Consider the following 15569-nt stretch of genomic DNA (forward strand, 5'->3'; position numbering starts at 1 on the left):
CTGAATGTAATTTTTATTAATTCATGTGTTCATTGTACTGCCATGATTGATAATTAATAGATTGGAAATTTTCCGCAAAGAAAAGTATACGCCGGCAAAAAAAAATTATGAAGAGTTCTCTTTGCTGGCTCTATTTTATTGTTCCTCTTCTCCTTGGTAGAAACGAGGGCATCACATGCTTGATTAAAAAAACTAGAATCAGAAAGATCAAGCGACGGAGAATAAGTGTGAGGCGGATGCGATCCTAGGATCGCTGTCGAATAGTAATAAGTGGAAGTAACCGATCTTTCAAAATTATTGTACGGAAACCAATCGGCAAATAAACATATGTATATCACAGGTTTACAAGGTATCCTTGACATGGCATATACCCCAATTTAATTGTGGAATCATAATAACAATCAAAAGCGTTATATAGAGAGGTAAATAGGGAGGGCGTAATCAACGCACCGCACCAAAAAACTGCTCCATCTAGGCCTACAAATAGCCGGCAGAGAAAGATGCAGAATAGCACTACAACAAGCACAACACACTCGTACAGCAAAAGTAGGAGAGAAAAAAAAATGGAGGCCAAGATGATGAGGATCTTCGCGATGCTGATGCTCTTCGGCCTCTGCAGCAGAGGTATTTGTTGATCCACTCTCGGAATCCAAATCGGACGAATCTAATTTTCTCATGTGGATTTTGATCCATTTCTTCTTCTTTTTGTTGTTGGTATTGGTAAAGGCAATGCGGAGTTGCGGGAGTGCACCCTATCGGACCTCCACGTGACCCAGACGGCCACGGGAAAGAACGCCGGAGGGAACCCGGAGTACGCCGTGGAGGTGGAGAACAAGTGCATCTGCACACAGACAGACGTCAAGCTGCTTGCGCCCGGGTTCAAATCCTCCGAGCCCGTGGACCCCAACGTCTTCCGGCCGGACGCCGACGGCAAGCTCGGCACCCTCAACAACGGCTCCCCGGTGTACTACGGTGACAAGATCAAGTTCAACTACGCGTCGGCCACCAAGTTCAGCCTCGCGCTCTTCTCCTCCAGCGTCGCATGCTCGTGATTGGGAGGATTACTTGGAATCGGTTGGGCCCGATGAATAAGTTTGTGTCGATTGATTGATGATATATACGTTTGTAAATTAATCCGCACATGCATGAAACGTTATTTTGAGAATTGATGGGTTTGTTTAAATTCGAGGGTGGATGTATCTTGCTACCATTGGAAAATTTTGTGAAAATCCCACTAAAAAAGTCAGCACATAATATAAAGTCTCAATTCCTCAAAAAAACTTAATGTAATATGACCCAAAAAGTTTAGATCTAAACTTGTTTCATAGTGTCATGTGAATCAAATTTAGATCTGGAAAATTTTGTGCCATCGTAGCTCTCACTTGCTGGAAATTTGTAATTAGTGTATGTTTGTCATGCTGCGAATCAAAATTAAATATAAAAACATGTGCTGAATTAGTGTCTTGGTCGACTATATATGTGCTGAATTATTTTTTACAGATGTTCACAAGTTTAGTGATATGTTCTCCTTGGCAAGGTTTTCAATTTCATAAACAAAACAATTTCGGGTCTCACCGCAATATCAGAACTTTTGAAAAAGAAATCAGATTTTGAGATTTCAAATTTCATTGGATTTTAACCTAATTTAAAGAAATTAGTTTGAATTTGTCTCAAAATTTCAGGATTAAAAATATTTCGGACCCCACCAAAATTTTGAAAAATTTAATAAAATTTGGTTGATATTTTTAATCCTGCTCCTTGGTATTATCGGTAGGATTTATAGTTCATATATTTTTGCGGGAAATTTAGAGTTCATATTTATTTTACTAATAAAGCAAATTGACATTATGTATATTTTATTTTATTTCATATATACGTAACGATAAAACTAGCTAGTAGTCAAACTTCTCCATTGACATCTGACAACAATATTTGTAGCTATAAGAAGGAAGAATTGGCCATTATTTATGTGTACCATTATTGCCGATAGCACCTTCTTTATAAAGAAAAGCATTATGCGACATAACACACTATTTAGCTTAGTTTTATTTTTGCGACTACATACGTGATTTTGGAATCAACAATAGTTTCTCCTTCCTACGGACGGTTAGCCCAAACACCTCTGTCATATCAATGTATTTTCGCTCAACCCCAAGCGGAAGTTGTCAGTCAAAATGGCACACAAGGTTTGCCAACATAAGCTCCACATTCGCGATCCCAAGGTTCATACCAGGGCACATCCTCCGTCCTGTTCCGAACGGCAAGAACGGGAAATCATTCCCCTTGAAGTTGACATGCATACTGCTGCCTTCATCTGTAAATCTTTTAGGAACGAACTCTTCCGCATACTCCCAGGAGCTCGGATCACTACCAATGGCCCATGCATTGACAACCACACGTGTCCCAGCAGGAATTATGTATCCATCGATGATGCAGTCAGCCATGGCAAGGTGCGGAGCAAGGAGAGGAGCAAGAGGATGTAGCCGGAGCGACTCTTTTATGACTGCTCTTAGGTACGTCATGTTGTTCATGTTGGTTTCACTGATAATTTCTTGTCCTTGGGGTACAATACCCCTCACCTCATCTTGTAGCTTCACCATCAGGTGTGGCTTCCTCACACTGGTAGAAAATGGGCCTTTAGTCCCGGTTCGCAAAGGCCTTTAGTCCCGGCTGTGCAACCGGGACTAAATATGCGCGACTACCCCCCCTAGTCGCGCCTCTTACGAACCGCGACTAAAGGCCCGTCCACGTGGGCGCCAGGAGTCCGTCGGGGCGGAGGACCTTTAGTCCCGGTTCTCGTGGCTAACCGGGACTAAAGGCCTCCTCCGCAGGTTTAGGGTTTTAGCCCCCCTAAACCTGGTTTCTTTTTAATTTGTAGTGTTTTATTTCTTTTATATTTTATTTTGTGTTTTATTTTAATTTTGATGAAGTTTCAGTACACATATTCTATGCTACTATATACATGCATATGAAATTTCAAACAAGAAGAATTCAAGAGGAATATATAATATATATTCAATCTCGGGTGACCATATACAACTTCGAACAAGTTTCCATACACAATTAGGATGGATGGCCATATACAACTTCGAACAAGTTTCCATCTCGGGTATGCATATAAATTTCTTCGTCCTCGGTATAGTGTTCTCCTTTAGGATTGATGACTTCCCTCATGAAAAATCCTGCTAATTCATCTTGAATTGGTCGGAAGCGAGCTTCTGGACTAAGCCTCCTCCACAAGTTATCCGTCGCTTTCCGCACGCTATCCGATGCCTTCCGCTCAGAGGTGTGTCTCCGGATGTTCTCACAAACATAGTATCCACATAGATTGGTCCCCGGTGGCTGCTTATCCACATTAACTAACCTTCTAAAATCTAGCTCATGTTTGAATTCACCGACAATTTCTTCTGAGAACCGTCTCCAAACCCTACAGGGCAAAGAAAATTAAATGAACAAGGGAGTTATTAGTTACTTGATATTAGGAAATGAACGAAAGAGACCGATCGATATAGAGCTCAAATGATTGAAAATAATTACTTTTGCAGCATTTTTCTCATGTCGGCCCAACGCTTTGGATCCGAATCCATAGAGTCCATGATTAGAACTCTGGAGGTGTGAAGTTCAATATTTAGCAGAATCCAGTGGAACCTGCGGACACGTTACATGCACAGTCATGCATAACTCATCGATTAGACATACCATGCATGGAGTAAACAAAAGAGAATGGGCACAAGAGAGAAACACTCACCCAAAATGGTAAGGAAATAGAATATGACTTTTGAGTTGATGCTTTCTAAGAAACTTGTACAAGTCTTTCTCCACGTCTTCGGGGTGATTTTGTAACACATGTCCATTAACGATATGTGGGTCAATGAACCCAACATCATGGATGTTTCTTATTTTGCATTCCCAAATCTTCAATCTGCATAATAGCGTACGCAACAATATAGTTAGGACAATATATATATATATATATATATAGTGCAGGCAATGAAGAATGAGATGAGGTAGAAATAAATCACTTACAGAACGTAGCAACTCAGCATAGATTTGTCGAGGTCACGCAGATTGAACAGCTGGAACAATTCACTCATATGAACTTGTACAGAGTACCGTTTGGTGTGATGCTCCTCTGTAACATCCGCATAAACATATTCTTTGTCGGCCCATATTATGAATTGCTTGTACCAACGTAGCAGATTTCGCATTTGTGGTGGTAGACTCTTTTCCCGCGCAGGCTCGACGAGAGGCCCATTCCGCACATATTGTAATGCTATCTCACATACTGGCGCATCCTCAAGGCCTAAGAAGGCACGAAGAGTCAAACCCATCTCGGACGCTTGTTTAATGGCAGTCGCTACAGTCAATCCAAGTGCTGCCGCAGCTGCTATGATCTCGGGGTCCTCTTCCGGACCGGCTTTCACTATGAGCGGGGGGATCGATTGTTTATTCTGCATCCCGAGCTGGTCAACTTGTTTCCCGCTTTTTTTACTTTCTTCTTTCTCCTCCTTCAATATTTTTGCTTGCCTACGAAGTTCATGTCCATAGTCGTCAGGCATATTCAGCTCGGCTTGGGACGGTGTCGTCAAAAAATCCTTAGCCCACTTCTTTTGCTTCTCAGTGAATACTTGCTTGGGCTCAGGCTCTTTTATCGCCTTCATATCCGCCTTCCATTTCTCATAATGAGCAGACGCGGCCAATTTGGTTTCAGCTTCACTAAGTTCCCAAGGCCTTGGGAGGAGAGGCTTCAGTGATGGCTCCGGTACCCTTGTGGTCTTAGGTACATAAGGGTCCGGGTTAATAGTCCAGGAGCGGGTTTCCTTGCTGTCCGCCTGCTTCTGCTTCTTCGCCGGAGGTGGATTGGGGGGCGTCGTACCCGCCGGAGGAGGATTGGGGGGCGTCGTACCCGCCGGAGGTTGTGGATCGGGGGACGGCGTCGAATGGCGTGAAGGAGGTGTAGGTGAACCACCACGACCACCACCACCGCCACCACCACCACCACCACCACCATTGGAGGGGGGTGGACTTGTTAGCCTTGGCGCCTCGCCTGGAAACACTATGTACTTCTTTTTCCATAGAATGATCTGGCGCTTGACATCTCCAAGTCTTCTCTCCCCTTCGGGTGTAGCTTTGTCAATCTCCAGGTCCTCAAACCCTTGGACTATGTCTTCCACCGTGACACGAGCATAGCCATATGCAATGGGGTTGTTGTGGTGGAGTGCTCCAGGTGTACAGGGTAAAGCACTGCCGGTAGCTACCTTCGTGGAAACGTTCCCCACGGGATAATGCAGATCACATTCTTTCATCTCTTTTACATCATCCACGGGGTAGTGAGGCTCCGGTGCACGAATCTCGATCATCGGTGCATTAGCACCAGGCGGGGCATCCGTGGAAGCCACGCTGCTTCTCCGCTGCTGGCTTCCGCGATCCGCTTCATGATCTTCATGCGGCCCTGCAGCCGATTTATCTTTTACTAGTTCATGCACGGTCTGCTTCAACTCATGTAGTTCCGATGCAAACTTCGCCAGAAGATCTGCATCCCGGTCCGTCTTTCTCTTACGGCTTCTGTAATAGTACGGGTCATTGTCCTGGGAAAACCCTACTTTCCACGGAACTTTGCCTTTGCCTCGTACACGTCCTCTGTGTTCATCATTCCCGAGGGCTGTTGTCAGTGCGTCTTTCTCTCTGTTGAACTTGATCAAGCTCTCTTGAGCTTGGGTCATTGCGTCAATAAGGGCTTGGGTGGGAGCAAACTTTTTCTTCCGGTGAACACACACCCCTGTCTCCGGGTCTAGCGATCCCCCATGCCCGTACCACCAGCTTTTGGCCCTTGGGTCCCATCCCTCTGTACCTAGAGGGATTCCTCGCACCCTCAGGTCCTCCTCCATCTTCTGCCACTTAGGCTCTGAAAGGCGGTATCCTCCAGGCCCCATAATATGATGGAACTTTTTCTTACTCGCATTATCCTTATTTTTTTCGATATTTCCTTGAAATGCTCCGATTGCTTTTGCCTCACAAATTCTGGCCAATCATCTTTCAGTTTCTCATGTTGTCCATTGAAATCCGGAGTCTTGCCCTTGTTGACATAGTCACGGGTTAAATTTTTCTTGAAATTCCGGAATGCTTCGCCCATCTTCTAAAGAGCGAACTCTTTAACTAGCCTCCTCCTCTCACGTCCACCCGGAACCTCGTTACCGAATTCATCGACTTTGTTGTATTCCGGAGGTAGAATGAAATGTTCCATAAGCTTTCTCCAGCAATCCTTTTTCGTTCTCTTGTCGACAAAACTGAAACCAAGACGTGCCTTCTTTGGCTCCTTCCATTCCTGGACGGTGATCGGGACGTTGTCTCTAACAACGACTCCGCATTGGTTGATAAACTTTGAGGTGTGCTGTAGGGGCTTGCCGGTTTCACTGACAAAATCAATGGCATATGTTTCTCCTGTTTTCATCGCCTTGGATTTGCCACGCTTTGTCAAACTCGATCCGGCCGAGGGCTAAAAAAAGAAAGAGAGTCACGCGTGTTAATACATATGTATTCACATTTCAGTAAGTTTGTATCACGAGAGGCTCAATGTATATATATACCTCGCCGGAGGTGGTTGCTACTTGCAATTCGAGATCGTCGTTTGTTGACGGTTGACCTCCATCGACAATGTCCGTTCCTTCACCTTCTTGATCATTGACAATGTATGTTCCACCGTCAAGGTTCAGAAAAGAAGAGACTACATCCTCTTCTTGCTCATATTCTGAGCCCAGCACATAAGGAATCTCGTTGTTGATGATGCCCATTAAATAACGTTCAGCCTCCGGATCCCTAAGCGGCTCGGCTCTATCGTCTGCCATATGTCACTCCTGCATGTAGTAAAAATTAATTAAGTATAAAGGAATTAAAAAATAAGATTAAGGGGACATAGAGGAGGAGTAATTAAAAAATAAGATTATTGAGCACTAATTTGCATAGAAGTTTTTGTTTAGCACTGCCAAGTATTTTGTTTTTCCTTTTCTTTTTTCTTTTCTTATTTTGTTTTTCCTTTTCTTCTTCCTTTTCTTTTTCCTTTTCTTCTTCCTTTTCTTCTTCCTTTTCTTCTTCCTTTTCTTATTTTGTTTTTCCTTTTCTTCTTCCTTTTCTTCTTTCTTTTCTTTTTCCTTTTCTTCTTCCTTTTCTTTTTCCTTTTCTTATTTTGTTTTTCCTTTTCTTCTTCCTTTTCTTTTTCCTTTTCTTCTTCCTTTTCTTTTTCCTTTTCTTCTTCCTTTTCTTTTTCCTTTTCTTCTTCCTTTTCTTCTTCCTTTTCTTATTTTGTTTTTCCTTTTCTTCTTCCTTTTCTTTTTCCTTTTCTTATTTTGTTTTTCCTTTTCTTCTTCCTTTTCTTTTTCCTTTTCTTATTTTCTTTTTCCTTTTCTTATTCTGTTTTTCCTTTTCTTATTTTCTTTTTCCTTTTCTTATTTTCTTTTTCCTTTTCTTCTTCCTTTTCTTATTTCGTTTTTACTTTTTTCTTCCTTTTCTTTTTCCTTTTCTTATTTTCTTTTTCCTTTTCTTATTCTGTTTTTCCTTTTCTTATTTTCTTTTTCCTTTTCTTCTTCCTTTTCTTTTTCCTTTTCTTCTTCCTTTTGTTCTTCCTTTTCTTTGTTTGAGGAGGACGGCGGCGGGAGGCAGGCAGGGGCAGGGGCAGCGGCGGGAGGCAGGCGGCGGCGGCAGGGGCAGGGGCAGCGGCGGGCGTTGGCGACGGCGAGGAGGAGCGGGCGGCGACGGGGCAGGGCGCGGCAACGGCGACAGTGCAGGGCGTCGGAGCTCACTGGGGGCAGGGCGAGGTCGGGGAGGCGTTGACGACGGCGAGGTCGGGGAGGCGTTGGCGACGGCGAGGAGGAGCGGACGGCGACGGGGCAGGGCACGGCAACGGCGACAGCGACGAGGAGCAGCCTGGCGGCGTCGAAGCGCAGGGGCGTTGGCGTCGGGGGAGAATGTGGAAAAATCCTAAGTGCCACTTATATAGGAAAAGCATTAGTCCCGGTTGGGGAGACCAACCGCGACTAAAGGATACCTTTAGTCGCGGTTGGTGTCCCCAACCGGGACTAAAGGTATCCTTTAGTCGCGGTTGGTCTCCCCAACCGGGACTAAAGGTTCTTTCGCGCCGCTTTCGTTCCCGCGCGGAAAGAGCCTTTAGTCGCGGTTCGTGTCACGAACCGCGACTAAAGATCCTTTTTCATATAAAATAAGACTAATTCATTTTAAAATCTTAAAAATACAAATAATATATCAAAAAATCAGAAAAATAAAACTAATTCATTTTAAAATCTTAAAAATACAATTATATATCAAAAAATCAGAAAAATAAAACTAATTCATTTTAAAATCTTAAAAATACAAATAATATATCAAAAAAATCAGAAAAATAAAGCTAATTCATTTTAAAATCTTGAAAATACAAATAATATATCAAAAATCAGAAAAATAAAACTAATTCATTTTAAAATCTTGAAAATACAAATAATATATCAAAAAAATCAGAAAAATAAAACTAATTCATTTTAAAATCTTAAAAATACAATTATATATCAAAAAATCAGAAAAATAAAACTAATTCATTTTAAAATCTTAAAATTACAAATAATATATCAAAAAAATCAGAAAAATAAAACTAATTCATTTTAAAATCTTAAAAATACAAATAATATATCAAAAAATTCAGTTCATCGATCCCTTGAAGGTTTGACAAAGGTTTGATACATCATTCAGTTCATCGACCAAATACAAATCATCCGGATTCGCCATCGTACGTTTTAATTCACATGATCCATTCAACAAAGTTTGGTACAATAAATTATTACACATCAATTCTTCCCTTGTGTCCCTGCTTGCTTACGATTGTGCCGTATCCATGGAGCATCCTCATCATTTAACTTAATGCTTGGGTCAGTGTTCACTTTGAAGGGCGGAATTTCACCAAACATATTATAATCTTCTGACATGTCTGTCTTGTCCTCCACTCCCACGATGTTTCTTTTCCCTGAAAGAACAATGTGGCGCTTTGGATCATCGCATGATGTACTGATCGTTTTCTTATCTTTCCGTTTCCTCGGTTTGCTACTCATGTCCTTCAAATAAAAAACCTGAGCGACATCTTTGGCAAGGACGAATGGTTCGTCAAGGTAACCAAGATTGTTGAAATCCACCATTGTCATTCCGTATTGCTCGTCCACCTTTACCCCACCTCCTGTTAGCTTGAACCATTTGCACCGGAACAAAGGGACCTTAAAGGAGGGTCCATAGTCAAGTTCCCATATCTCCTCTGTGTAACCATAATATGTGACCTTTTGCCCATTCTCGGTTGCTGCATCAAAGCGGACACCACTGTTTTGGTTGGTGCTCTTTTTATCTTGGGCGATGGTGTAAAATGTATTCCCATTTATCTCGTACCCTTGGAAAATCGTTATAGTCGAAGATGGTTTCTTGGCCAACATGTACAACTGATCTCCAACATCATTGTCATTCATTAAATGTTTTTGCAACCAACTGCCGAAAGTCTCCATGTGGGCCTTTCTAATCCAGGATTCAGGCTTCCCCGGGTTGTCCGAGCGTAAAATATTCTTGTGTTGCTCGAAGAACGGAGCCACCAAGCTGGAATTTTGCAGAACTGTGTGGTGTGCTTCAGTCATAGAATGACCGTCCATACATATCGTTGATTTCCTTCCGATCGTGCCTTTTCCACTTAGTCTCCCCTCGTGCCGCGATTGAGGAATACCAATCGGCTTAAGGTCAGGAACATAGTCAATACAGAACTCAATTACCTCCTCATTTCCATAGCCCTTGACGATGCTTCCTTCTGGCCTAGCACGGTTACGAACATATTTCTTTAATACTCCCATGAACCTCTGAAAGGGGAACATATTGTGTAGAAATACAGGACCGAGAATGGAAATCTCTTCGACTAGGTGGAGCAGGAGGTGCGTCATAATATCGAAGAAGGATGGTGGGAACACCAACTCGAAACTGACAAGGCATTGGACCACATCGTTCTGTAACTGTGGTAGATCTTCTGGATTGATTACCTTCCGAGAGATTGCATTGAGGAATGCACATAGCTTCACAATGGCTACTCGAACATTTTCCGGTAGGAGCCCCCTCAAAGCAATCGGAAGCAATTGCGTCATAATCACGTGGCAGTTGTGAGACTTCAGGTTTTGGAACTTTTTCTCCGCCATGTTTATTATTCCCTTTATATTCGACGAGAAGCCAGACGGGACCTTCATACTGCTCAGGCATTCAAAAAAAATGACCTTCTCTTCTTTGGTAAGAGCGTAGATGGCACGACCTTGAAACCATTCCGGATGCCGGTCATCTGGGTCTTTCAAAAGTTGCTGGTCCTGCCGTGCTTCCTTTGTATCATTTGTCTTCCCATACACGCCCAAGAAGCTTAGCAGGTTCACGCAAATATTCTTCATAACATGCATCACGTCGATTGCAGAGCGGACATCTAGGACTTTCCAATATTCTAGCTCCCAAAATATAGATTTCTTCTTCCACATGGGTGCGTGCCCGTCAACTCCCCGTGGAACTGATTGTCCGCCAGGACCCTTTCCAAAGATGACATTCAAATCCTTGACCATATCAAATATCTCAGCACCAGTACGTTCCGCAGGCTTCGGCCGGTGATCTGCCTTGCCGTTGAAATGCTTGCCTTTCTTTCTTACGTTATGATTTCGGGGAAGAAATCGACGATGACCCAGGTACACGTTCTTCTTACAATTAACCAAACGTACACTTTCAGTCTCATGTAAGCAGTGCGTGCATGCATTGTATCCCTTATTTGTCTGTCCCGAAAGGTTACTGAGAGCAGGCCAATCGTTGATGGTTACAAAAAGCAACGCTCGTAGGTCAAATTCCTCTCCTTTGTGCTCATCCCAGACACGTACACCAGGTCTGGCCCACAACTGTAAAAGTTCATCAACTAATGGCCTTAGGTACACATCGATGTCGTTCCCGGGTTGCTTTGGACCTTGGATGAGCACTGGCATCATAATGAACTTCCGCTTCATGCACAACCAAGGAGGAAGGTTGTAGATGCATAGAGTCACGGGCCAGGTGCTATGGCTGGAGCTCTGCTCGCCAAAAGGATTCATGCCATCAGTACTTAGACCAAATCTTATGTTCCTTGCGTCAGCTGCAAAATCTTTGAACACTCTGTCGATCTTTCTCCATTGCGTTCCATCAGCGGTGTGTCTCAACTCCCCGTCGGACTTACGGTCCTCTTTGTGCCATCGCAACGACTTGGCATGCTTTTTGTTCCTGAACAGACGTTTCAACCGTGGTATTATAGGAGCATACCACATCACCTTGGCGGGAACCCTCTTCCTGGGTTTCTCGCCCTCAACATCGTCACCAGGGTCATCGCCTCTGATCTTATAACGCAATGCAGTGCATACAGGGCATTCATTCAAATTCTCGTATTCACCGCGGTAGAGGATGCAGTCGCTAATGCATGCATGTATCTTCAGAACCCCTAAACCTAGAGGGCAGACAACCTTCTTTGCTTCGTACGTACTGGCGGGCAACTCGTTATTCTTCAGAAACATATTCTTCAACATTTTCAGCAAATTTTCAAATGATGAGTCACCTACACCTTTCTGTGCCTTCCATTTTAGCAAATCCAGTGTGCAGCCCAGCTTTTTCAGACTATTATCGCATCCTGGATACAACGACTTTTTGTGATCCTCTAACATGCGATCCAAATTCTCCCTATCCTTGTCAGTTTCGCAGCGTCTCCGTGCATCAGCAATGGTCCGACCAAGATCATCAGCGGGCTCATCATGTGCCTCTTCTTCACCTTCACCTAACCCTTCCCCACCTTCAGCATCATCCTCCATGAAAGTATCACCGAAATGATCATGATAGTTGTCATCGATATCATCCCCTTCTTCATCTTCCTCCATTCTAACCCCTCTTTCTCCATGCTTGGTCCAACAATTATAGCTTCGCATGAAACCGTGCCGAAGCAGGTGCATAACGTCTCTTGAGGAGGAGTAACCCTTCTGATTCTTACAGACAGCACATCGACAGATAATAAAACCTTGCTGCTTGTTCGCATTTGCCACTACGAGGAAATCTTTCAAACCCGTAGTGAACTCGCCCGAGAGTCGAAGACCGTACATCCATTGCCGATTCATCTGCATTATTATTATATAAAGTATATAATTAACCATCATGCATTTGTTAAACTAACTAGCTAGAAATAATACAAATTAAACAATGAACTACACACATGCATATTTTATCAATGACACATGAAAGGTTCAAGTTGCTAACCGCGATCGCGGAGGAAAAATAAATGAGAAAGCTCAAGTGTGGCTCGGACACTTCATATCATGTTTGTTTCAGGCTCTCGGGCATTTCATCGAACACCTTGTGTGCATAGGAGGAACCAAAAGCAAACCCACCACCCCCTTCTGAATATTGTGAAGTGAGCTGAGTGAAGTGAAGTGAGCTGAGTCCTATATATAGGGATGGGCCTTTAGTCCCGGTTGGCCTGGCCAACCGCGACTAAAGGCCTTCGGGGACCTTTAGTCCCGGTTGGCCAGGCCAACCGGGACTAAAGCCCCTCCCGTCCGCCAGCTGTCGACCGAGCGCGCTGGGCCCAGATAGTTGGTCGCGGGTCTCCTCCCGAACCGCGACTAAAGACCCCTTTTGTCGCGGTTCGATTATTTTAGGGACTAATGGGGGTGTATGGAAGCCTCTTTTTCTACTAGTGTCATGAGCTCAGCCAAGGTGAATTCGAGGGCGTTAGCTGATGTGTCTGTCGCACCAAAAAATACATCATGTGTATATCAATTAATTAGGACAATGCATGAAAGATATATACAAATCAGCTTGTTTAGTTTGAAAGGTATATCTGTACTCACTGTGAGGAGAGCTTTCATGTGCTCTCTTGTGAGATCATACTCCTATTGGACAGACAACATAATATCCACAAAATCGTCATCCTTGTGATCAGATGTTGACTTGCGCTTGCTTACACGATCGTCGATCACCTTGTCCAACAGATCGGCCCATCTGTTCCTCACTGCTTCGGCCTTGGCACAAACCGCCTTCTTGAGCACTCCTACCCTACCCAATGCTGGGAAGTACTCCTCCAAATTGAAACCGCCTAGCAACCGTGAGGTATCCTTGATGAGTTCCCGGAACAACTTGCTTCGACCATCTTTCAGGAAAAACTTCCCCGACACGATGCGGCACGCCATGTCATTCCCGAAAGTGTGGAGCAGCTCGCTCATGTCCACCACACCATCGGCAGCTGCTGCCTGATTGATCTTGGCCATGGCCATGCTGACCTATAATAGCATGGGTCGTAAAGTATGAGAAACTAACATTTACATATGTAGTACTTTCTCGGTCTGGGTTTACATATATAAGTTCCCTTCATATTTTTTGTCAAAGTTGGACCACAGATTTAACTAGCATTGGATTCGCAAAAAAAAATTGCATTGGATTTGTATTCACAAGAAGTTTCAGATGGTATTTTATTAGTTAATCCGGTGATCAAAGTTAGACACAAATTATAAGTGAAACAAATGAACCCGGACGGAGGGAGTAACACGTCGTCCTGACGTAGTGAGAGTTCAAATCAGTATGAGAATAATGAGAGCAATATCTTCAAAAAAAAGAAAGGCTGCCAGCGCCTCAAGATTGCAAGATAATTGAAAATCAGTACCTCCTCGGCAGCGGCGCTGCGGAAAGACTGCACCTTCTTGACGCTGAGCACACTCGTGTAGCCATCATCAGGTCCTCCTTAGCGCCCGTCGTGGAATTCAGTCACGCGGGAAAAGCATATCTGTGGTGCACTGAACATGGAGCAATATTGGCGATGGCGTGTCCACGTTTTGTCTTCCAGATGGATTAACACGTCGTACAATCGTTCTCAATCAGTCGCTCGCCCAGGCAGCGCCTCATCCGTAGGGATTTACAGGCCCGCCCGTCGTGGAATTCAATCAATCATGCGGTTGAAGTAGGAGGCCAAGCGCACCACGGCACTGGAAATTTACCCGCCGTAGAAGGACCGTGCGTGCGTGTGAGGAAGACAAGTGGAACACGGTGTGTTTTGATAGGCTCGATTTTTGTCCAAGAGAGAATTTTGGACCGCACATGGATTTTAAAGGAGTTTACAAGATTGTTTTATGTGGCAGTTTTTGATTGGGTGTTAGTTGGGGAGGAGGCCCACCCCATGAAAATCAGGGGGGCAACGTTTATGAAATTTGCGAGGAGTCCGTAACAACCTGTAAAGCCCCGTAGATGTAGCATTTTTGACAGAGATACACCGTCCACAGTTCCACACACATATTCATCGTCGGTTGTTTTTTCTTTTGCGCTGCAAACCTTCTTTATTCACTTATCAGAATGGTTGCACCCTTTACAAGCATAGGAATTGCAGCCACCGGACCGAATCTAGCCAAGTATTAGGTGGAGATATCCTATCCAAGGTAGCTAACTCATCAGCTACATTTCCTATGACAGTGATTTCTCTACCGTACATCGTCGGTTGTTGCTCTAATATTTGTGTCATGTTTCTATTATTTTTTTGTTAAAAAGGATCTTGTTTTTCCGTTATTGCATAATGATAATGGAACAGATAGAGCGAATAAACATGAGTCTAGAGAGGCGACTTGCGATGGCGATCCTGACAAGCGTACCTCCTTCTGCTCGTACGGCCATCGGGGCTCATTGCAACCTTCCATCTTCCCCACCCTCCACTATATCTTAGCCCGAGGATGCCCTCACCTACTGTCAACGGTGTCCAAGATCTTGCGTGCAGACTAAGAGACGCGGCGGTGGTGGTTGTTGGATAAATTAGCAATTCTTTGGCTGATTTAATTCATATAACCGATTATACCCACCAGTTGGCCAAGTCAAAGCTGCGACGGCGGTAACCGCATCCTCGGCAACCTTCTTCTATGTTTCGGAGTCTCCAGACATGGTGATATTGAGGAAGTAGAGGACGTAGTTGAAGTTGAGGACAAAGACGATCAAATTTGATCTAAACTTGTTCCATAGGGTCCAGCAGATCGAATTTAGATCTGGAAATTTGTGTCATCGTAGATGCATGTTCTACTTATTTGTATAATTGTATAATTAGTCTTTGTTTCCCGAGCTGTGAATCAACATTAAATCTGAAAATATGTGTCATGGTAGATGCGTGTACGATATATGTGCTGATTTTTTTTTCCAGAGCTGTTTACAAGTTTAGGGATTCATTGTCCTTGGTATTGGTAGGATTTAGAGTCCTTGTGGCCGAACTTACGCACATTACTTTTACGGTAAGCATGTGAGTTTTCATTTCGTATTGTCCCAATGGATGTTATATTGTAATATAAGATAACATTAAGAAATTCGAATCGCAAAAGTAATAGACAACTAGCATGTTGCACATGCATTTGTGCATGCAACCATGCTAGTTTACTTCAAAAGTAGTCTGACATTATGGTTTTTCTCTTTTATTTCATATATTGTATGTAATGATAAAAGTAATAGCCTAATATGTGCATTGACGATTGTCAACATTCTAAACAACAATATTGTAG

At 43.5% G+C, this 15569-nt stretch overlaps 1 protein-coding gene and 1 pseudogene across 1 annotated transcript; one reads left to right on the forward strand and one right to left on the reverse strand.

The window, feature by feature from the left end:
- The first annotated feature begins 563 nt into the window (after positions 1-563).
- On the forward strand, positions 564-1052 carry LOC141042655 (TPD1 protein homolog 1-like). Its single transcript, XM_073511516.1, has 2 exons — positions 564-624; positions 727-1052. The coding sequence occupies exons 1-2, from the start codon at positions 564-566 to the stop codon at positions 1050-1052; spliced, it is 387 nt and encodes a 128-aa protein (XP_073367617.1).
- A 996-nt stretch (positions 1053-2048) lies between these two features.
- LOC109769810 (indole-2-monooxygenase-like) lies at positions 2049-14703 on the reverse strand (annotated as a pseudogene).
- Between the last annotated feature and the right edge of the window lie 866 nt (positions 14704-15569).

The sequence above is a fragment of the Aegilops tauschii genome, chromosome 3 (genome assembly GCF_002575655.3).
Source record: "Aegilops tauschii subsp. strangulata cultivar AL8/78 chromosome 3, Aet v6.0, whole genome shotgun sequence".
NCBI lineage: Eukaryota > Viridiplantae > Streptophyta > Magnoliopsida > Poales > Poaceae > Aegilops > Aegilops tauschii.